This window comes from Agelaius tricolor, unplaced genomic scaffold (assembly GCF_023055355.1).
Source record: "Agelaius tricolor isolate 1412-34295 unplaced genomic scaffold, bAgeTri1.0.p SCAF_61, whole genome shotgun sequence".
In the NCBI taxonomy this organism is placed as follows: domain Eukaryota; kingdom Metazoa; phylum Chordata; class Aves; order Passeriformes; family Icteridae; genus Agelaius; species Agelaius tricolor.
Window position 1 is genome coordinate 126,182 of NW_027269321.1, and position 21,570 is coordinate 147,751.

General features: G+C 56.2%; 1 protein-coding gene and 1 pseudogene across 1 annotated transcript; both read right to left on the reverse strand.

The window, feature by feature from the left end:
* Window positions 1-271: 271 nt before the first annotated feature.
* Window positions 272-2,984, reverse strand: LOC139605237 (uncharacterized). The gene is made up of 4 exons (XM_071456580.1): window positions 2,884-2,984; window positions 1,491-2,758; window positions 1,088-1,264; window positions 272-801 (listed from the first exon to the last, which is right to left on the reverse strand). The coding sequence occupies exons 1-4, from the start codon at window positions 2,982-2,984 to the stop codon at window positions 272-274; spliced, it is 2,076 nt and encodes a 691-aa protein (XP_071312681.1).
* Window positions 2,985-6,115: 3,131 nt separating this feature from the next.
* LOC139605193 (zinc finger protein 271-like) overlaps window positions 6,116-21,570 on the reverse strand; it is a 98,776-nt pseudogene continuing 83,321 nt past the window's right edge.

Below are 21,570 nucleotides of genomic sequence, written 5' to 3' on the forward strand. Positions count from 1 at the left end.
CCCCATCCACATGGATGGATGCTTTTGTCAGGCTGGCTGCCCCCGCCTCAACCCGTGCCAGGCTGGCTGGCAGAAGCTGTCAGCAAGGCCAGGAGCCGGCTCCGCTTCCACAACATCCATCCCCTGTCCTGCCAAAAAGCAGCTCGGCGGCCGGCGGAAAAATTAATATTCCCCAGCGCTGCCGAGCGGGGAACCTCCGGCGCGTGGCCAGGCCGAGCCCTGCCGTGCCTGGGAGCACCAGCATCCCCCCGCCCCTGCGCCAGCTGGGGACTCATCTTGATTCCATCGGGGCGCAGAGCGTGTCCTCCAGGCAGGGGCCGCAGCCAAAGCCAATCGGCTCTGCCCCGCCAGCCGCCAGCTCCAGGATGGTGTTCCCAGCTCCACGTCGTGCTCCAGAAGAACGCGCCAGCTGTGCCTCGGCTTGCGGGGACATCACGATGCCATTGAGCTGCAGGGGGATGTTTCCCCTGTCCCAGTCCGTGGCACCTTCACCGCACTGCCACCACTTCTCCAATGGGACGGGCAGCACGGAGCTGCTGCCTCCACAGCTCGCAGGGACCAGCGGAAGCAGCATCTCCTCGGCTGCGCTCTCTCCTCTGCGCCGCGGCCGCAGGGAAACGCTCCGGGGTTTTCTTCCAGCGCCATGAGACGCGTGCCGCTGCTGCTTGCTGGGCTCCTGGATCTCTGCTGTCTCCTGGGCCAGGCAGGGCTCCTGCAGCCAAGAATGCTCAAAAAGGTCCTCCAGTGCTGGCCTGTCTGTGGGCTCCATGCATAAACACCACCTGATGAGGTGTTGGCACTCTGCGGAGAGAAACCAGAATCCGCCACTCAGCGGGACAAGGCTCCTGTCTGTGCTCTCCCACATTCCACAGTGCCCAGGCCACACCAGGAGTGCTCAGAGCTGCAGCCAAAAGCTTCCTATCGATCCTCTCTTGCGGAGGACACCAGCACAGAGGCACAGGTGCCACCTCCTCCAGCTAAGCCCAGGAGATCCACCTCCTCACCAGCTGCAAGAGCAGGACGCTTATGTGCCAGCCGCCCCTCCCAACCCCGTTCTTCCCCTCGTGCCTTGAAGGCGCATCCCCACCTTGAGACACCCGGGGCAGGAAGAAGAGCTGGCCCCGGACGATGTCCTCGTTGGTGTGGAAAGGAAGGTGCCCACAGAGCAGCTCATAGAGCAGGATGCCCAGGGACCAGATGGTGGCTGGCTGGCCATGGTAGCAGCCAAAGAGGATCCACTCTGGTGGGCTGTACTCCGGCGTTCCTATGGGATACGGGCGCAGCTCATCAGGCCCATGCTGCTCCCTCCCTCCCAGCCAGCTCCCGTTCCACAATAGCCAGCCCCTGCCCTGCAACAAAGCAACTTGGCTGCAGCTGGCTGAAGATGGATTCCCCCTCCTTCCTTGCCTCCTTCCTTCCCTCCCTCTTCCCCCTCTGCCAGCCAAGGGAGGAACTTCTGCTGCCCAGCTGGGCCCCGGCATTGGGCTCACCTGACATCCGGGTGTAGAACGTGTCCTGGAGGATCGTGCCGCAGCCGAAGTCGAGGAGCTTCGCCTCACCCGTGGCCAGGTCGACGAGGACATTCTCGGCCTTGATGTGGGGGTGCAGGACGCCGCGGCTGCTGCAGTGCCCCATGGCCTCCAGCACCTGGCGGAACAGCCCCCGCGCCACGGGCTCCGTCAGGAACCGCCGCTCATGCAGGAAGTACCAGAGGTGCTGACAGCGCTGCGGACGCTCCGTGAGCAGCACGAAGCCCTCGGGCACCTCGAAGCAGTCCAGGAGCCGCACGAAGCCAGGCCGCGACACCATCCACAGCAGCGCCAGCTCCAGGGGCACAAGGGCGCCCTTGCGCTGCGGGGGGACCGCGATGCCGTCAGCGGGGCCGAAGCTGCGCCGCGCCTCGGGCAGCCCCTGCCCGGCCCCGCCGCGGCTCGCCATGGCCCGGCCCGGGGCGCTGCGCGGCCCCCGCTCACTCCACGCTCGCTGCCCTCGCAGCGTTCCGGCTGCCGCCCTGCCGGGCCTCGCCTCAGCCCCGCCCGGCACGCCCCGCCGGCTCCTCCCGCTGGCCCCGCTCACTCCCCAGCCGCGCCCACTCCGAGATGTGCTCCCGGGACACTCGCTTGATGGCCGCCTGCGAGCCAAGGCCAGCGGCGGGCTGAGCTCATCGCCCGCCGCCCGCCGCCGCCCTCCGAGCTGGCCCCGTCTCTTCCCGGGGCGCCATCGGTGAGGCGGGGACCGGAGTAAACGCTGCCGCGGCCGCCGCTGCCCAGCAGTGGGCCCTGCCGCTAGAGCTGCTCTAGGGGAGGCCTCTCCGCCCATGCGGGCGGTACCGCGCTGCCGCTTTTCTGCCCGGGGCACCCGCCCGCCCGGCGCGCTGCTGCTTGCCGAGCTGCCCCGAGCTGCGGCGGCTCGGGGCCGGCGGCCGAGCTGGCGAGCGGCGGAGCTCGGAGCAGGGCAGCTGCCGGCCACGCTGTCAGCCACGGGGCGGGAGCCGGGCGGCAGCGGGGCGGCTGCGGGCGGAACCGCGGCAGGGGCTTCGTTCGGGGCCGGGGCCTCGGCCGGGGCTGGGCCAGAGCCCGCACCAGGCGCAGCCAAAAGCCCGCACTGCTCCGCCAGCACCAGAGCGAGCGGCTCTTCCAGCGGCGCCACAGCCAGGACGGAGAGAGCCCGGCCGAGGCGGAACCACGGCGGGCCGGGCAGGGGCGGGCACGGGGCGGCCCCGCCGAGGGGCGCCTTGCGGGACGCGGCATCAGCCGGGCTGGGAGAGGCGGAACACGGACGGCACGGCCCAACACGGGACGGGAGTAGGGTGAGTGTGAGAGGGAGAAGAGGATGGGGAGCGAGTGGGAAGTCGAGTGGAAAACCAATCAAGAGAAGCGCTGCTGCTGCTGCTGCTGCTGCTGCTGCTGCTGCTGCTGCTGCTGCTGCTGCTGCTGCTGCTGCTGCTGCTGCGGAGCCGCCGGAGCTCGCGGCCGTTCCTCCATTGCCCGGGGAACCCAACGGAGGAGCCGCCGCGCGCCCCAAGGAACGAAAGAGAGAAACAAACAGATCACACCCCAAAGTCATTCCTATTAGAGAAGCAACCAAAGAAAACAACGTAGCAATAACGAAGACTGTTGGCTTCTGGCTTATTTCTTCTTTGCATGAGACCAAGCATTTCATGGGGAACAATTGCCTCTTCTGACAATTTTGCCAGAGTGGACAGGAGCAGAGCATTTACTTTTCAAGTAGAAAAGGGAAATCGTGTCAGTAATGTCATCTCTTTTCATCCTCTGTTGACACAGTTGCAGGCTGCCAAAAGACATGGTCTGCAGTGTGGAACTTGGGGCCAAGTTTCTTTTTCTGCCAGAGGATGAGGAGGGGAAGTATCCCAGAATCATGGAGTCGTGGCATGGTTTGGCTTGGAAGGGATCTGGAAAATCCCATGGCTGCAACTCTCCTGCTGTGGCTGGGGATCCCTTGCACTGGACCGGCTTGTCTAGAGCTCCATGCAGCCTGGCCTTGAACACTGTCAGGGACGGGACATGCCCACCTTCTCTGGGCAACCTGTTCCAGGAGAGTCTTTTTTCTCAATCCCTTACCTAAACCTAATCTCTCTCCATTTGGATCCATGCTCCCTTGTCCTGTCCTTGCCTGCCCCCGTACAAAGTCCCTGTCCAGCTTTCTTGTGTGTTGCCCTCAGGTACTGGAAGGCCACAGCTGGATCAAGGCTGGGTCTCTTTCCCAGGCTGAAGAAGCCGAGCTGTGTCAGCCTTTGCTTGCAGGAGAGGAGCTGCAGCCCCGGCACCATCTGGGTGTCCCTGCTGGGCCCCTGCTGCAGCGTGTCCACGTCCTTGCCGTCCGTGCCGGGGAGCCCGGCAGAGGCGGAGGCAGCGCTGCAGGTGCAGGGTCAGCGGCGGGGAGGAGACCCGGCCCTGGCAGCGGCTCCGGGAGCAGCGATCGGCGCTGGGCCGCCCGCACTGCAGAGAGCCGGGGCCCTTGTGCCTGCCCTTGTGCCCAGGGCGCCTTTCCCCGCCGCCCGCCCGCCCGCTCGGGGGAAATGCCCCCTGTGCCGCCCCTCAGGGCCGCCCCTCGCCGCTGCCCCGGGCGCTCCCGGCGCCGCCTGGAGGGGCCCAGGCCTCGGCCTCACCCTGCTCAGCCCGAGGCCTGGAAAAGCAGATTCAAACACCCACCCAGAAAGTGCCCCAGGATGCCAAGGTCAATCTTTTGTCACCAGCACGGCTTTGCTATCAGAGTCTGGACGGGAGTAGAAAATCACCAGGGGAAAAGAGCATGAACAAGTTCTGCCTTGGCACTACCTCTAGCTGTGGGGTACCAGTTGTTGGTTTCACTGGCTCTGGATTGAAGGCACTTGAGACAGTAATTCATGTTCAGACTCAAGTGTTTATTATTTCTTATCAGTAAAACAGCCTCATTACTGGGAGTTCAGCAGCTTTTCAGTAGAAGGCACAAAATGGCCCACAATCTCTTGTTCCAAGGTCTTTTAAGACTAAACTATCCAATTAGGAACTGACACCTAGATTATTTTCCCTTTTAACCCAATAACTGATCCCAAAGAGCCTGCAATGTGGAATTTCTGCCCAATTACAAAAAGCCACCCAAACCCATGAAGAAGGAAGAAGCATGAAGAAGAAACCCAGGACGAAACACTGTGCCCTCCATTTTGCTTCCATCCACAACATACTAAAAATCCCAAAACCTCAATTTCTCAGAGTCAGAGTAGACCAAAGCCCAAAAACTGGAGGTGATAAAAATGGACTAAAACCACAACCAAGGAATCTGCATCACCCTGAAATACCTTTCCCCTTACATCAGCCTGGTGCATATTCATAGAGCCTCATGCATACCCATAAACTACTTTACATATTCCAGGAATGATTTTACATGGCCCCTCCTTGGGTCTGCCTTTTCAGAGCATGTGTGTTTCTTGGCTGTGGTTTTGGCTCCTTCTCTTTATCACCTCCAGGTTTTGGGCCTTGGTGCACTCTGCCTTCAGACGGGGAGTGCTGATAGTTGGCAGATCTGTACAGGTGTCCTCATCCTGGGTGCATTGGATGTTATCCCACCCAAGCAGGCAGTTTAACAGAAGCAGCTATTTCACTGAGCTTAATTAACAACAGAAATAAAAACTTATAACAAAGTTACTTTAAAAAACAGTCCCAGCCCATATTTGATCCCAGTCTGTGTGGTCCTGATCCATATGGTCCCAGTCCCTGGGATCCCAGTCCATACAGTCCCAGTCCATATTTGATCCCACTTCAGGCTATCCTGGTCTGGAGGGTTCTGATGCACAGGATCCCCATCCATGTGATCCCAGCCCATATTTGATCCCAGTCCGTATTTGATCCCAGTCCGTATTTGATCCCAGCCCATCTTTGATCCCAGTCTGTGGGGTCCTGCACACACTCCCAGGGTCTGGAATTCCAGTTCCCAGCCAGGAAAAAATGTTCCTGCCCTTGAACTTCCTTCCTATTCCCGCAACAAACTGCAATAAAATTATAAACAAAGAAATAATAATTGAACTTTAAAAAATTATAATAAAAATAAAATATAAAAATCTCAAATCTTCTTTACAATACTCCAACAGTGATTCAAACCAAAGCAACAACTATTACTATAATATTACTAATGTATATAAATAAACAAATTATATATCAAAAAATACCTTTTGAAAATTTTAACTCTATGACTAATGTACTTTAGATAAAAATATCTAAAGAAACTACCAAGCAATCTAACACACCTTAGTAAAACAATTCATATTACAAATATACTAAACACAAAACCAAACACCAGTACAATTTCTCAGACATTTCAACCAAACAATTAAACTTTAATAACATCCTTAAGTACTCCAAAACAATTAAAATTATTTTTAAAAGGTTTATTGGGGGTGCGTGGTTTTATTTGGATATTGGTTTTTTAATTGTTAGAGGCTAGATGATTTAAAAAATGGGACTTTTATAAGAATTGAATCAGCTGAGAAGGTGGCACTCTGCAAACAGAACTGACTGAAAATGAACAGGACAGAAATCACTAACTCTGAAAGTTTTATTTGCTATCAAATACAACCCACACACCCAGCCCCACACAATCCCCATCCCACTGCTCCAAATTGGGATCCCACTTCTCCCAGTCCCCTTCTAACCCCATCTCACCCTGGTGGCTGTGGAATGGAGAGTTTAGCATGGGATTGAGGTTTTTTGAGGAGGGAACAAGGAATTTGAGGTAGGATTGAGCCTTTTTGGGTTAAAATTCAGTTATTTTCAGTGGAATTTGAGTGGTTTTGAGGTGACAGATTCATCCCTCTTGGCTTTTAGAGTGGAAACACATGGAGAAGAGAAAAAAATTCAGGCCAAACCAAAGGACAAGCAGGCAGGTGTGTTCCCAACATGGATCACAGGGAATGTGAGTGACCAGGGCTGTGCCCAAAGTGCCTCCTCCAGTGGGGGATGGAGCTGCAGCAGCGCACGAAGCTCTTCCCGCACTCGGGGCACTTGCAGGGCTTCCCTTACCGGTGCCTCCGTTGGTGTTGGGTCAAGTGAGAGCTGCAGGAGAAGCTCTTCCCACACTGGGGACACTCGTAGGGCCTCTCCCCTGTGTGGATGCGCCGGTGCCTGACGAGGGTGGAGTTCTGCTGGAATCCCTTCCCACAGTCGGGGCAGCGGAATGGCCTCTCCTCTGTGTGAATCCGATAGTGCCGGAGGAGATGGGAGCTGGTCTGAAACCTCTTCCTGCATTTATCACACTCGTAGGGCCTCTCCCCTGTGTGGATGCGCTGGTGCTTGATGAGGTCAGAGTTGCGCTTGAATCCCTTCCCACAGTCGGGGCATTGGAAGGGCCTCTCCTCTGTGTGACTCTGATAGTGCAGGAGAAGATCAGAGCTGGTCTGAAACCTCTTCCCACACTTGGAACACTCATAGGGCCTCTCCCCCGTGTGGGTCCTCTGGTGCCTGATCAGGCTGGAGCTGCAGCTGAAGCTCTGTCCACACTCCCCACACTCGTAGGGCCGTTCCCCAGTGTGGGTCCTCTGGTGCCTGATCAGCTCGGAGTTCCACCTGAAGCTCTTCCCACACTCCACGCACGTGTGGGGCTTCTCCCCATCATGGAGCTGCTCATGGAGCACCAGCTCCGAGCTCTGGCTCCATCTCCGGCCGCCTTCCCGGCCCAGGCTGGCTCTTTCCCCCTCACATCCCCGCCATCTGCGTTTGCAGCCCCTCCTCGTGCGGCATCTCCGGGCCTTTTCCTCCCCGTTGGCTTCCTGCGCCGTGGAGCCGCTCAAAACGGCCTCTGCCACCAGGTTCTGCCGCGGGCATTTGTCCTCCCTGCTCTCCATGCTCAGCTCCTGCTCTGGGCGAGGAAGGACAAGGACAGCATGGGATTTGCCTCCGTGCCACAGGCAAGGGCAACGAGATCCCCCCAGGCCGTCTCTGGGGACGCACTGCCCCCTCTTGGCTCTCCCCATTTCGGGATGCCAGGGCTGTTTGGGCTCCCGGGCTCCCTTCTCCCCTCATTCTCTGCTCTGCGCTGCAGCGGCTCCAAGGAGTCCCCCCTGCCCCTCTCCAGGCTCTTGAGGCTCCCGCCAATGGCGGCGCTCCCCCCTCTCTGGCCTCCCCACTTTGGCCTCCTGGGGGACACAGGGCTCTGCTCCTCCAGGCTGCCTCTGCCGGCAGCCGCCACCGCCACCCCCCGATGTCCCCCCGAAGGGCCTTTTCCGCTCAGCCTTGGACTTCTTCATTCTCCAAACATCCCCCCAAAAACCCAACCCAGGGACCCCCCGGGATATCCGGGCCGGGCTCCCCCTCCCCGCTCACCTGCGCCATGGGGGGGGGCGATGATCCCACAGGTGGGGGCTGCGAATTCAGGCAGGGATCGAGACCGCGTGGCTCCCTCAGCTCAGCCTTGATCCGCCTTCGTACCTCCTCTTCCTCTTCCTCCCGCTCCTCCTCTGTCCTATCTCCACCTCCCTCTCCTCCTCCCCCTAACCCCGCCTCCTTCCCTGCTCTTTCTCCTCCCGCTCCTCCTCTTCCATCCCCCCTCCTCCTCCTCCCCTGTCTTATCCCCACCTCCTGCTCCTCTTCCATTCCGCCCCTTCCATTTCTTCTCCTCCCCCTCCATCCCTGCCCTTCCCTCCCTCCTCCTCCTCCCCCAGCAGCAGCCACACCCTCGGTGCCCCGTTCCCGCAGCCCTCGCAGCCCGCGGCAGCAGCGGCCATGGAGCCGGGCCAGGTCGGCATGGGCAGCGCGGGGCTCTCGGCTGCTCCCAGCCGCTGCGGGCGGGGGGAACCCGGCCCGGGCCAAAGGAGAGGCAAACTGGGCAAACTGGGGGCAGATCACAAAGCTAAGGATGCAGCAGAAAATGGAGCTGAAAGAGTTATGTTAATATTAACTCCAAACGAGGAAAAACTGGAAATTCCAAAGTTTAGGGAAGCCGAGAAAAAAGAATTAAACAAGATAGGAAATGAACAAGATAAATCAGGGAAATAGAAACTTCTACATGGAAGACAATTACTTAATAAAATGTGCTTACTAGGAAAAGATTAGAAGACGTGCATCAGAAACCCCACTGGCATACTCAAGCTTTGTGTGATCATTTTTTAAGGAATTTTGGGTGCACTGGGATTTTTGGTGTAGCAAAGCAAGTCACTGAAAGATGCTTAATTTGCCAAAGGATAAATAAAAAAGGTGATGAGAAAAACAACATTAGGAGGTCATGAGTTAGCTCGTCGACCATTTCAAAATATCCAAGCATTGGATTTGTTAGGTTCTGGATTTATTTGGAAAAAAACCCATTTAATCTAGAAGAAAGAGAATATGCCATATGTTAGACAGGAGATTTTAGGAGAATAAAAATCTTTGAAGTATCAGAAACACCCGAGGAATAAACCAAGAAAATAAAAAGGGGAAATGAAAGGGAGGGGAACAAGAGGAAAAGTCAGAAAGAGAGTGGGATCCTCTGCAGCTCTTGCCCCCTCCGTTGGCGGCCGAGGCGCCTGTCCCGGGTCCCGGCTCGCTGCCCGCCTCAGCTCCGCCTGCCCCGGTTTCCATCCCAGGTGCGGGCTCACTGCCCAGGGCAGCTCCACCTGCCCCGGCGCTGGCGGTGAATTTGTGTGCCCTGGCCCCACTGCCCGGCCCGCGGCCGCTCTGCCGGCCATGCTGGGCAAGATGGGGTTGCTCTGTCCTGCCGCGTGGGCCGAGGTCACCGCGCCGACCGCACCGAGGGCGGGTCCCAGCCATCCCATCCCCGGCTGCCCTGCCCGTGCCAGCTGCGCTGGGCAGCGCCGCTGCTGCTGCCGGGGTCTCCCACCTGCCTTTTCTCTGCCCGGAGCTGCCGGATCAGCCGCCAGAAGCCATGTGGGGGCTGCCCACGCTCCGGCTCAGCCTCCACGGGAAGATCCCCCTCTGGCGATTCCGGCAGCAGACCCTGCCCACACTCCGACCGAGCCTCGGCGGGATATCCTCCCCTGACCCCTCCTGCTCTGAGTTACGTCCCCTTGGTAACCACAGCTCCTGCTGTTCAGGGAAAATCCCTCTCTCTACAGGAAGCACCTTATCAAAACACTAGGAGCTCAGTTAAAAGGCAGCCCTCTCCAAATTCTTTCTCAAAACACGGGAGAAAGGCTACAGAAGGTAAAAAAGTGAAAGAGTTAGATGAAGGGATTGCTCTATTGCCGTTAAGAGAGGTTCCCATGGCAGGGATGCGCTGCCCCGCCCCGCGGGAGCCACCGGCGCCCCTGCCGGCCGTGCCCGGAACTGCACCCAAGGGGAAAGCGCCGCGGCCGAAAGGCCGGGACCGGCTCCGGGCTCTGTTTGTTGGCACTGCCGGAGCTGTTGATACACACTACTATTATTATATTATACACACTAGTAAAGAACCGTTATTCCTAATCCCATATCTTTGCCTGAGAGCCCCTTGATTTCACTATCCTAAAAATTAAGAGGGAGGGGGTTTGCATTCTCCATTCCAAGAGAGGCTTTTTCTGCCTTCCCAAGCAGACACCTGTCTTGTAAAGCAAGACAAGCACCCACAGGCACTGAGGGGGGCTGCAGGAGGGGCAGAAGAAGGCCCTGCAGCACTTGGGCACAAAGGCCCAGCAGGTGAATGCAAGAAGGGAGCAGCAAAAGGCCAAGCTGAAGGCAAAGGCCAGGGCAGAGCTCCTACAGCCCCTGAGGGATCAGCCCCAGGGCCCAAGGGGGCCCCAGCACCCAGGGCACGGCTCGGCCACAAGCACCCGGCAGAGGCATTGCCCTCCTCGGCAGGGCACAGCCCACCCAAACAGCCCCTGGCAAGGAATCAGGGCTCCGGCTGCAGGGCACAAGGACACTGCAAGCAGAGACAGCAGCACCCTCAGGACCAGCAAGTCCAGCCCGTGATGGACATGGATTGGCAGGGCTGTCACAGCTCCCATCACACCAGGGACCCTCCACACTGGAGCCCTTGAGAACATTCAGGTGGGTCTGCATTGAGAGGAGGCATTTCCTGATGGACACAGGGGCCTCTCAATCTGTTCTGAATCTTAGACCTAAAGGGGAAAATAGTAAAGGAATATTTTAATTTTTAAGGGAATGAGAGGGAAAGATGAGCAGGTATGATTTGTTCAACCACTATTAGAAGCTGTGGGGGATAGGTTTGAAATAAATGAATTTCTTTTTCTTCTTCCTGTGATTGTAATTAACTAGAAAGGAGGTTGAGAGCTGGATTTTAATACTGTAAAAAGGGATACAGAGGCCAGTTCTGTTGTACCTCTGTGTCAAAAGTCTGACAAGGCCTATGCTGAAGTGAACCCAGAAGTGTGGGCAGCCCCAGGGAAATACAGAAAATTAGATATGGAGCCTCTACAAATTAAAGCAACCAGGACAAGCACTACCCTGTTCCAAGAGAGGGAAGGAAGGGCTCACAGCCTGGTATTGAGTCCCTGTTAAAGGCAGGGCTTTTGGAGCCAAGGGTGTCTCCCTACAACACTCCTATCTTGCCAGTCAACAAACTGGATGGATGGACACAAGGAGGAAACACAGAATTTTCAAGTGTTAAAATTAAGATTAACTGAGGCGAGTGGCCTGGGCTTTCCAGACAGGGAAAAAGAATTTGAATTATAGGTGGACGTTAAACAGGGTCTTGCCAAAGGAATTCTTGTGCTAAAATGTTTAACCCAGTGGCCAGAGAGCAGCCTCATTGTCTGCAGAATTGTGCAGCCACAGCTTCCATGGGAGCAGAGGCTGAAAACTGATGACAACAGGAGGATCTCCTAGAGTTCAAGTCTGGCAGGGCTCGGTGATTACAGTATGAAACTTGTTCAGTGGCACAGGAGGATTCAGAACTGAGGACAGGGCAAGGGTTTAACCCAGCCTCCTGTTTGAACAGCCTGGAGAGGGGCTGGCAAGGAACCCAGGACTGCACTCAAGGGACAGAGCTCCCGAGCCAGGCTGGGAGAGATTGATGGGACATTCCCTGGCCTGAGGGAGACAATGTGTTTGTGGATGGCTCTGCAAGGGCAGCAGAAGGGAAAAGAGCTACAAGACAGGCTGTTATTAAGGAAGGGGAATCAGACAAAGCGCAGGTCACCGGCCCATGCTCAGCTCAACCCGCGGAGCTGTGGGTGCTTGTAAGAGCCTGGCACTGAAATGCCCTGAGCAGGAAGGCTTCAATATCTTCTGCTGACACCATGGCACCTAACAGGGGGGCAAAAGCAATTCTGACTGCTTCAGCAAGCACTGGATCACTTATTAACCTATTGCTAAAACAAATAATTCAAAGATAATGGATTGTGGAAGCAATAGATTCAGATGGGGAACTCATTTTACAGGAAAGACCCTTCAGGGGGTTATGGCAGCTTTAGGAATACAATGGGACCTCCATAACCCCTGGCAAGCCCAGAGCTCGGGTTGGGTAGAAAGAATGAATGGGGAAATAAAGAAACACCTTTGGAAGCCGGAGATGGAAACCAAGATGCCATGGGTACAGCTTTTGCCATTGGCCTTGGCAAGAAAAAGAGCCAGACCCAAGGCAGATATTCAATTATCTCCCTTGGAATTCATGTCTGGAATTCCTTACCTGGGCAATTCTCCACCTAGTGCAGGGTGGAAATAAGGGATGTAAATGTAAGGCAGGCTGTAGCCAGAATCCTGTCTCCTGTGGAATCTCTCCCGCAGGAAGCTGGGCTGGCACAGAGCCTGCCCTGGGACTTTGCTGTTGCCAACACCCAGCCAGGCCATCGGCTCCTGCCTAAGGAGCGCAAAGCAGCACCACTGGTGGCCAAGGGGCCCACGCCAAGTGTCCCTGAGGCCAGAAACAGCCGCCAGCACAGCTGAGCACGGGGGGACCCCTCAGCCTGGCCTCAGGGGCTCTGAAGCCCCGGAGATTTGCACTTCCCGCCTGCAGCAGGACCATGGGAGCCGCCCCTGAGCCTGCCCTGAAGGCAACGCAGCAGCAGCCAGGGCTCCACAGCGGGCCAAGCCCCTGGGCCTGCCCACAGATCCTCTGCTCAAACCCTCGGGAATCCTGGCCACCCTCCCCTGGCACCTCCAGCCACTGCGGCCAAGCCTCGCTGCCGCTGCTGCAGCTCCAGCGCTGGCTGGGCCTGCACTGCCACAGCTGCTGGGGAGCACCGCGGCACAATTCCACCCTGGGGCTCACTCACACCCACACTCTGGGCTGCCTGCGACTGCACTGCTGCAAAATGTACCCATCCTGCTTCTTTTAAATCTTCTTTCTCTGCTCAGAAAGGTTTCTCTACTCAAAGGTTTGCCTTTGGGAAAGAAATTTTAAAGGTTTTATTTAAGGGGTTCCCAGTCTGTTCGGATGTTAAACTCATCTCCACCACTCAATGGAGACGAGTTTAACATCCGAACAGACTGGGAATAGCCCAAAAGACACCCACAGAGATAACGACCAGCAACAAAACATCAACGCCCCGCAGCAAACAGCAACCAACAGCTACCCCAGACACTGCCCCCGGCACAGCTGGAGACACCTGGTCTGGAAAAGGCTGAGAAGGAAATCCAGGAGTGTGGACGGAATTCACAGCAGAGGGGAAGAAATCCGAGTCTAATAGGAAACCAAACACTAAAAACTTACACGACTTGGAAGCAATGAACTTTAAAGCAGTGGATTTAGATTGGTTCAGACTAGGTAAAGTTTAGGAAAAATCGGGTAAAACTGACATGTCATGGAATGATTTTTTCTGCACAGCCGGGCTATGTGTGGATGAAATTATTTCTGTTGCCCATCCTGGCCAGAACCAAGCAATGCCTTGACTCTCTCACACGAAAGAGATTCTTGGAGAGTTTTTGTTTTCCCTACAGTTTCAGTGATAAGATTACAACATGAGAAACATTTTTTATAATAGTCCTACTTTATATTGTCAGGTAGGTTTGGGACAGAAGGGTGAGAATCAATTTTTGGTCAGGGTTTTTCCATGTTCGCCTTTATGTTGCATTTTGCAAAATTGAAGAGCTTTAACCGTGATACTTTTAACTCTTAAATAGTTGATACTTTTTTTAAAAAAAGCAGATTCTGGGACGGGGGGGGGGGGGGCACATGTGACTCACCAGATGGCAGCCCTGGAAGAGAAGCTTTGGTTCTAGTCAGCCAGGAGAGGAGCTTTAGGAATGCAAATGAACCCTGCTGGGCAAAGCCTGGCCAACGTACCTGGGTCTCTTGCCTGGGGCAGGAATTGGGCTGATTCCCCCTGCCCCTCACCCCGAGCTCTGCCTGCTTGCACTGATGGAATTTGCACAGCTCAAGGCAGAGCCCGGGGTGAGGATATCTGACCCTGCGACAGAAACGGGTGAAGCTGCAAAGGGAAACAGCAAATGGAGAATGTTGGGAAAACTTCACTATAAATAAATGGGGGGGAATCATCCCTCTGCCCACTCCAACGTGTGCTGTCACTGTCTATGTTATATAGGGTGGATTAGAGCACTGAGATGTTCTTGCTCCCACAAGTTCTGGGAAATCAGTTGGGAATCCAAGTATTTGATGATTTAATTAGAGAAAAATGGTCAATTGATGCAGCCCTGGCTGGAGAGAGTGGCCAAAAATGAGGAGAAGATGAACGGCCAGCAGAACAAATCCTACAACAACATGGACCAGCCCCTGGGAACCCAAACCAATTCATATCAGGAGCCACAGAACCCATTTCTCATTTCAATGGCACCATTAGATTACAAGCTGGCCTCGGAATAACCACCCAGACAGCTCCAGCTCCTGACCTTCCTGCTGAGCAATCCACTGAAATGAGGAACACAACATTTCACCATGGGATGGGATCAGATCATCTGTTAGCAGAGAAAAGAGGAGTTTGTGGAAAATCAAATGACTCAAACTGGTCTTGGCAAATAGATGACAAAGCAAAAGTGGTGAAACAGATAACAAAGGAAACAAAAAAGCAGGGAGATGAGCCGGGAAAATGGGGATAAAAAGGAGGCTGCGAACTACAACAATGGCAGCGAGCGCACGGCAAATGCGCCACGGCCTCTCCCTCTGCTCAGCAATAAAGTCACTTGTACAGGACTCCTCTGTCTCCTCGGGGCACGGAAACCTCCGGCCACGTGAATTTCCCCGCACAGCCGCGGGCACGGGGCAGCCGCCCCTGTGCCAGCCACAGGAACCGGGCCGAGCCAGCGCTGCTCCGGCAGCGGCTCCTGCCGAGGCAGCGGCCGCAAGGAGACCGCGGGCAGCCGCTCCCGCAGCGCCCTCACGGCAGCGGCACCACGGGCCGGACACGGCACAAGGAACCCGCCTGAGCCCCCTGCCGCCCCCGAGGCCCGCAGCGAGCCCCGAGCCCCCGCACAACCCAGCGCGGCTCCCACCTGCGCTGCGGCCGCCTCCCAGCTCCGCCGCCGCCTCACCGGTGGCTCCCGGTCACTCCCAGTTTGGTCCAAATCACTCCCGGTAGGATCCCAGTTGCCCCCGACACGGTCCCAGCGGCTCCCAGTCATGCCCTGTATGGTTCCTTTCACTCTCAGTCCCTCTCAGTAAGAGCCCAGTGTGGCCCCAGTCCCTTCCAGGATGAGCCCGGTCACACCTTACCCGATGCCATTTGCCCCCGCTGTGGTCCCAGTTGCTGCCAGGATAAGTCCAGTCACCTCCAGTTTGATCCCAGTTACTCCCAGACACTCCCAGTACTATGCCAGTCACTCCAAGTGTCACCCCATCAGTCCCAGTATGATCCCAGTATGACCCCAGCATGGGGCAGCTGCTCCCAGTATGATCCCAGTTGCTCCCTGCATTATTCCAGTTTCTCTTCTTCACCCCTACTACACATCTGGTCACTCCCAGTATGATTCCAGTCAGTCCCAGGATGATCCAAACCATTCCCAGTCCCTCCCAGTCCAATCTCAATTGTCCCCTGCATGTTCCCAGTAGCCCTCAGTGTGGTCCCAGTATATCCCAGTATGATCTCTGCTGCCTCAGTTCTGCTCCCAGTGGGTTCTTTTCCCAGTCTGTCCCAGTCCATTCCAGTCTGTCCCAGTCTCTCTCCAGCAGCTGCTGCCCACCCCCCCCTCCCAACCCCATTCCCGGGCACTGGGACCCCCCCCTGCACCCCCTTATCCTGCACCAACACCCCCCTGCACCCCCTTTCCCGGGTATCCTCCTCTCCCAGCCCCTGGAGCCCCCACTTCCGTGAGCCCAGGGAGCCCCGGGCCCCCATTCCCGGCCAGCCCGGGGCACCTCAGCCCCAGCCTCCCTTTGCTGGGAAACCCGGCCTGGGCACGGGGCTCTGCGGCCGCTCTGGGATTTATGATCCCCCAAAGGAAAGGGAGAGAACAGCAGAGAGAGAGCGAGAGAGAGAAGGAGATTGGGAATCAGGGATCGGGTCCCAGCGCCCAGCCCTGCTCCGCCGGGGGTGGGACCCGCACCCGCAGCAAAAATTGGCTCCGCTGCTCCCGCTGCTTGCCCGGCTTTGGGCCGAGCCCAGCGGGGTCCGGGCAGAGTTTGAGCGCAGGGCCGGGAGTTCAGCAGAGCCCGGCCCGGGGGTCCCGCAGGGCGCGGCCCTGGAGGGTCCCAGGCGGATCCCCGAGGGATCCAGAGGGGTGCCAGGAGGGGATCCAGGTGAATTCCCTGGAATTCGCCCTTTCCCCCTCCCCCCGCGCTCCCTCGGGCACTTTGGCTTTCGCGTCTCTGCAGCCGCGATCGGGGACGGCTGCGATGGCCCCAGCGCTGGGGCTGGGGGTGCTCCGGCGGCTCCTGGGGCTCCTGGGGGACCCGGGGGCCGCGACCAAAGGTGAGTGGGACCCCCCGAAACCGGGACCCCCCTGAACCGCAATTCCCGGGCACCGGGACCCCCTTGATCTTCCATTCCCGGGCAGGGGAACCCTCCTGAACCCCCATTTTGGGTCATGCCAGCCCCCCTCACTCCACTTCCCCAGCACCGGGACCCCCCTGTACCCCCTCATCTGGCACCGAGATCCCCTGAACCCCCATTTCTGTTCACCGGGACCCCCCTGAACCGCAATTCCTGGGCCCCGGGAACTCCCTAAACCTCCATTCCCGGGTACCGGGACTCCCCTGAACCCCCATTTTCGGTCCTGTGACCCCCTCAGCACCCTTTTTCAGCTCCGGGACCCCCCTGAACCCCCATTCCTGAGCACGCGGACCCCCTTGAGCGCCCATTTCTGGGCACAGGGACCCCCCTGTACCCCCTTGCCCAGCATTGGCACCGCCCTGTACCCCCTCATGTGGCCCCAGGACCCCCCTGAATCCCCATTTCTGGTCACCGACGCCCCCGGAACCGCAATTCCCGGCCACCGGGACCCCCTTGAATCCCGAATTCCTGGAAGGAAACTCCCCCCGAACCCGCATTCCCCGGCACGGGAACCCCCTGAACCCCAATTTTTGGGCACTGGGACCCCCCTGCCCCCCCTAATCCGGGCCTAGGATCCCCCCGCACCCCCGTCAGTGCTCTGGGACGCCCTGCACGCCCATTCCCGGCCACCTCGTCCTTCCCAGACCCCAGACCCGCCCTTTTCCTCGGCTTTTGGACCCCCAGATCTCCCAAATTTCGGCGTCCCCCCAGTTCCTCATTCCCGGCGCTTCCTGGAAGGGGTTCCAGGGGATCCCGGAGGGTCCCCTGGGGTTCCAGGGGGTCAAGAGACCGCCCTTGAACGTTCATTTTGGGGCACTGGGACCCCCCCTGTACCCCTTTCCTCAGCCCCGATAACCCCTGCACCCCCTTATCTGCAGCCTGGAACCCCCTGAGCCCCCATTCCCGGGCAGGGAAACCGCCCTGAACCCCAAGTTCTGGGCACCGGGATCCACTACATCCCCTTATCCGGCACCGGGACCCCCTGAACCTCAATTTTCAGGCACCAGGACCCCTTGAACCCCGGAACTCGGGAATGGAACCCCCCGGAACCCCATTCCTGGGCACCGGGACCCCAGTGCATCCCGTTATCTGGCCCTGGGACCCCCTGCACCCCTTTTCCCAGCACCAGACCCCAGCCAGGCCATTATCTGGCACTGGCACCCCTGAACCCCCATTCCTGGGCACCGGGACCCCACTGCATCCCCTTATACAGCACCAGGACCCCCTGAACCCCCATTCCACTGCACCAGGACCGCCGTGCACCCCCATATCTGAGACTGGAACCCTCCCAAACCCTCCGTTCTCAGGCACAGGGACCCCCCCTGCACCCCCTTATCCAGCACGGGGACCCTCCTGCACCCCCTCATGCAGCACCAATGCCCCCCCGCACCCCCTTTCCCGGCCCTCCCCCTCTCAGACACCCCAGCCCCCGCTTTTCCTTGACCCCAGCACCCCCTGGACCCCCACTCCTGCCTTCCACAGCCCGCACCCACCACCTTCCTCAACACCGGGGCCCGTGCACCCCCTTTCCTGGGCACAGGGACCCCCTGGACACCCCATTATTATAAAATTGACTCAAAACGAGTAATTTCCAATCAAAGAATTTATTAATTATTGAAGCAGTTATACTACGTAAGCAAAGGCTCAGCGCTGGGCGACAGGGGAGTCTCCGCTCCACCTACTGCCGCCCCAACTAGTTTCTGATTCAGTCCTTTTATCCTCTCTATCCTTCAGGAGTCCATGTTATCTCGGAGTTCTCTGCGCCTGCGCTGGTTGTTGCTAGGGGGTCATCCTTCTGTCTCCTGGTGGTCGGTGATAAAGGCTGCGGAGTCTTCCTCAGCCGCGTCTTCTTCACCCTATGTCCTTATTTGGTGACTTCTCTGTGGAAAATTACCAAAATCTTATGATTAATGCAATATGTGCCCTATCAAGCTTAAGCAAGCAAATGTCCTGCCTTGCAAACTGTGCCCTATCAAGCTTAAGCAAGCAAATATCCTGCCTTGCAGACTGTTTATCTGCCCCTGCCCCTTCCCCAGCTTTTCCCTGGTCATTATCTCTGTGAGTTATCTGCTTGTACCATTTGTCAGCGGGAAAGGTTTCCCTGCTGGGTGTTAATCTGCCCCTGCCCTTTCCCCAGCCTTTCCCTGGTCGTTATTTCTGTGAGTTATCTGTTTGTACCATTTGCTGGGTGGGACTATGTGTGGGCTCCTGCAACCCCTTCCCTGGTATCCTTGTAGCTCATATCTCATGAAGTAGTACAGAAATAGTCAGCAGACAACTCTTGTAACACACTGGTCTCTTTTTCATGACGAACAAAATGTAGTCCCTCATCTCAATTCCCCCCCATTTATTTATAGTAAAGTTTTCCCAACATTCTCCATTTGCTGTTTCCCTTTGCAGCTTCACCCTGCTTTTTTTAAAAAAAGTATTAACTATTTAAGAGTTAAAAGTATCACGGTTAAAGCTCTTCAATTTTGCAAAATGCAACATAAAGGCGAACATGGAAAAACCCAGACCAAAAATTGATTCTCACCCTTCTGTCCCAAACCTACCTGACAATATAAAGTAGGATTATTATAAAAAATGTTTCTCATGTTGTAATCTTATCACTGAAACTATAGGGAAAACAAAAACTCTCCAAGAATCTCTTTCGTGTGAGAGAGTCAAGGCATTGCTTGGTTCTGGCCAGGATGTGCAACAGAAATACTTTCATCCACACATAGCCCGGCTGTGCAGGAAAAATCATTCCATGACATGTCAGTTTTACCCGATTTTTCCTAAACTTTACCTAGTCTGAACCAATCTAAATCCACTGCTTTAATGTTCATTGCTTCCAAGTCGTGTAAGTTTTTAGTGTTTGGTTTCCTATTAGACTCGGATTTCTTCCCCTCTGATGTGAATTCCGCCCACACTCCTGGATTTCCTTCTCAGCCTTTTCCAGACCAGGTGTCTCCAGCTGTGCCGGGGGCAGTGTCTGGGGTAGCTGTTGGTTGCTGTTTGCTGCGGGGCGTTGATGTTTTGTTGCTGGTCGTTATCTCTGTGGGTGTCTTTTGGGCTATTCCCAGTCTGTTCGGATGTTAAACTCATCTCCATTGAGTGGTGGAGATGAGTTTAACATCCGAACAGACTGGGAACCCCTTAAATAAAACCTTTAAAATTTCTTTCCCAAAGGCAAACCTTTGAGTAGAGAAACCTTTCTGAGCAGAGAAATAAGATTTAAAAGAAGCAGGATGGGTACATTTTGCAGCAGTGCAGTCGCAGGCAGCCCAGAGTGTGGGTGTGAGTGAGCCCCAGGGTGGAATTGTGCCGCGGTGCTCCCCAGCAGCTGTGGCAGTGCAGGCCCAGCCAGCGCTGGAGCTGCAGCAGCGGCAGCGAGGCTTGGCCGCAGTGGCTGGAGGTGCCAGGGGAGGGTGGCCAGGATTCCCGAGGGTTTGAGCAGAGGATCTGTGGGCAGGCCCAGGGGCTTGGCCCGCTGTGGAGCCCTGGCTGCTGCTGCGTTGCCTTCAGGGCAGGCTCAGGGGCGGCTCCCATGGTCCTGCTGCAGGCGGGAAGTGCAAATCTCCGGGGCTTCAGAGCCCCTGAGGCCAGGCTGAGGGGTCCCCCCGTGCTCAGCTGTGCTGGCGGCTGTTTCTGGCCTCAGGGACACTTGGCGTGGGCCCCTTGGTCACCAGTGGTGCTGCTTTGCACTCCTTAGGCAGGAGCTGATGGCCTGGCTGGGTGTTGGCAACAGCAAAGTCCCAGGGCAGGCTCTGTGCCTGCCCAGCTTCCTGGGGGAGAGATTCCACAGGAGACAGGATCCTGGCTACAGCCTGCCTTACATTTACATCCCTTATTTCCACCCTGCACTAGGTGGAGAATTGCCCAGGTAAGGAATTCCAGACATGAATTCCAAGGGAGATAATTGAATATCTGCCTTGGGTCTGGCTCTTTTTCTTGCCAAGGCCAATGGCAAAAGCTGTACCCATGGCATCTTGGTTTCCATCTCCGGCTTCCAAAGGTGTTTCTTTATTTCCCCATTCATTCTTTCTACCCAACCCGAGCTCTGGGCTTGCCAGGGGTTATGGAGGTCCCATTGTATTCCTAAAGCTGCCATAACCCCCTGAAGGGTCTTTCCTGTAAAATGAGTTCCCCATCTGAATCTATTGCTTCCACAATCCATTATCTTTGAATTATTTGCTTTAGCAATAGGTTAATAAGTGATCCAGTGCTTGCTGAAGCAGTCAGAATTGCTTTTGCCCCCCTGTTAGGTGCCATGGTGTCAGCAGAAGATTTTGAAGCCTTCCTGCTCAGGGCATTTCAGTGCCAGGCTCTTACAAGCAGCCACAGCTCCGCGGGTTGAGCTGAGCATGGGGCGGTGACCTGCGCTTTGTCTGATTCCCCTTCCTTAATAACAGCCTGTCTTGTAGCTCTTTTCCCTTCTGCTGCCCTTGCAGAGCCATCCACAAACACATTGCCTCCCTCAGGCCAGGGAATGTCCCATCAATCTCTCCCAGCCTGGCTCGGGAGCTCTGTCCCTTGAGTGCAGTCCTGGGTTCCTTGCCAGCCCCTCTCCAGGCTGTTCAAACAGGAGGCTGGGTTAAACCCTTGCCCTGTCCTCAGTTCTGAATCCTCCTGTGCCACTGAACAAGTTTCATACTGTAATCACCGAGCCCTGCTCATCCATTTAGAGGCTCTTTTGGTTGTCAAAGCTTTAACTTGATGCCAGACTTGAACTCTAGGAGATCCTCCTGTTGTCATCAGTTTTCAGGCCTCTGCTCCCACGGAAGCTGTGGCTGCACAATTCTGCAGACATTGAGGCTGCTCTCTGGCCACTGGGTTAAACATTTTAGCACAAGAATTCCTTTGGCACGACCCTGTTTAATGTCCACCTATAATTCAAATTCTTTTTCCCTGTCTGGAAGGCCCAGGCCACTCACCTCAGTTAATCTTAATTTTAACACTTGAAAATTCTGTGTTTCCCCCTTGTGTCCATCCATCCAGTTTGTTGACTGGCAAGATAGGAGTGTTGTAGGGAGACATCCTTGGCTCCAAAAGCCCTGCCTTTAACAGGGACTCAATACCAGGCTGTGAGCCCTTCCTTCCCTCTCTTGGAACAGGGTAGTGCTTGTCCTGGTTGCTTTAATTTGTAGAGGCTCCATATCTAATTTTCTGTATTTCCCTGGGGCTGCCCACACTTCTGGGTTCACTTCAGCATAGGCCTTGTCAGACTTTTGACACAGAGGTACAACAGAACTAGCCTCTGTATCCCTTTGTACAGTATTAAA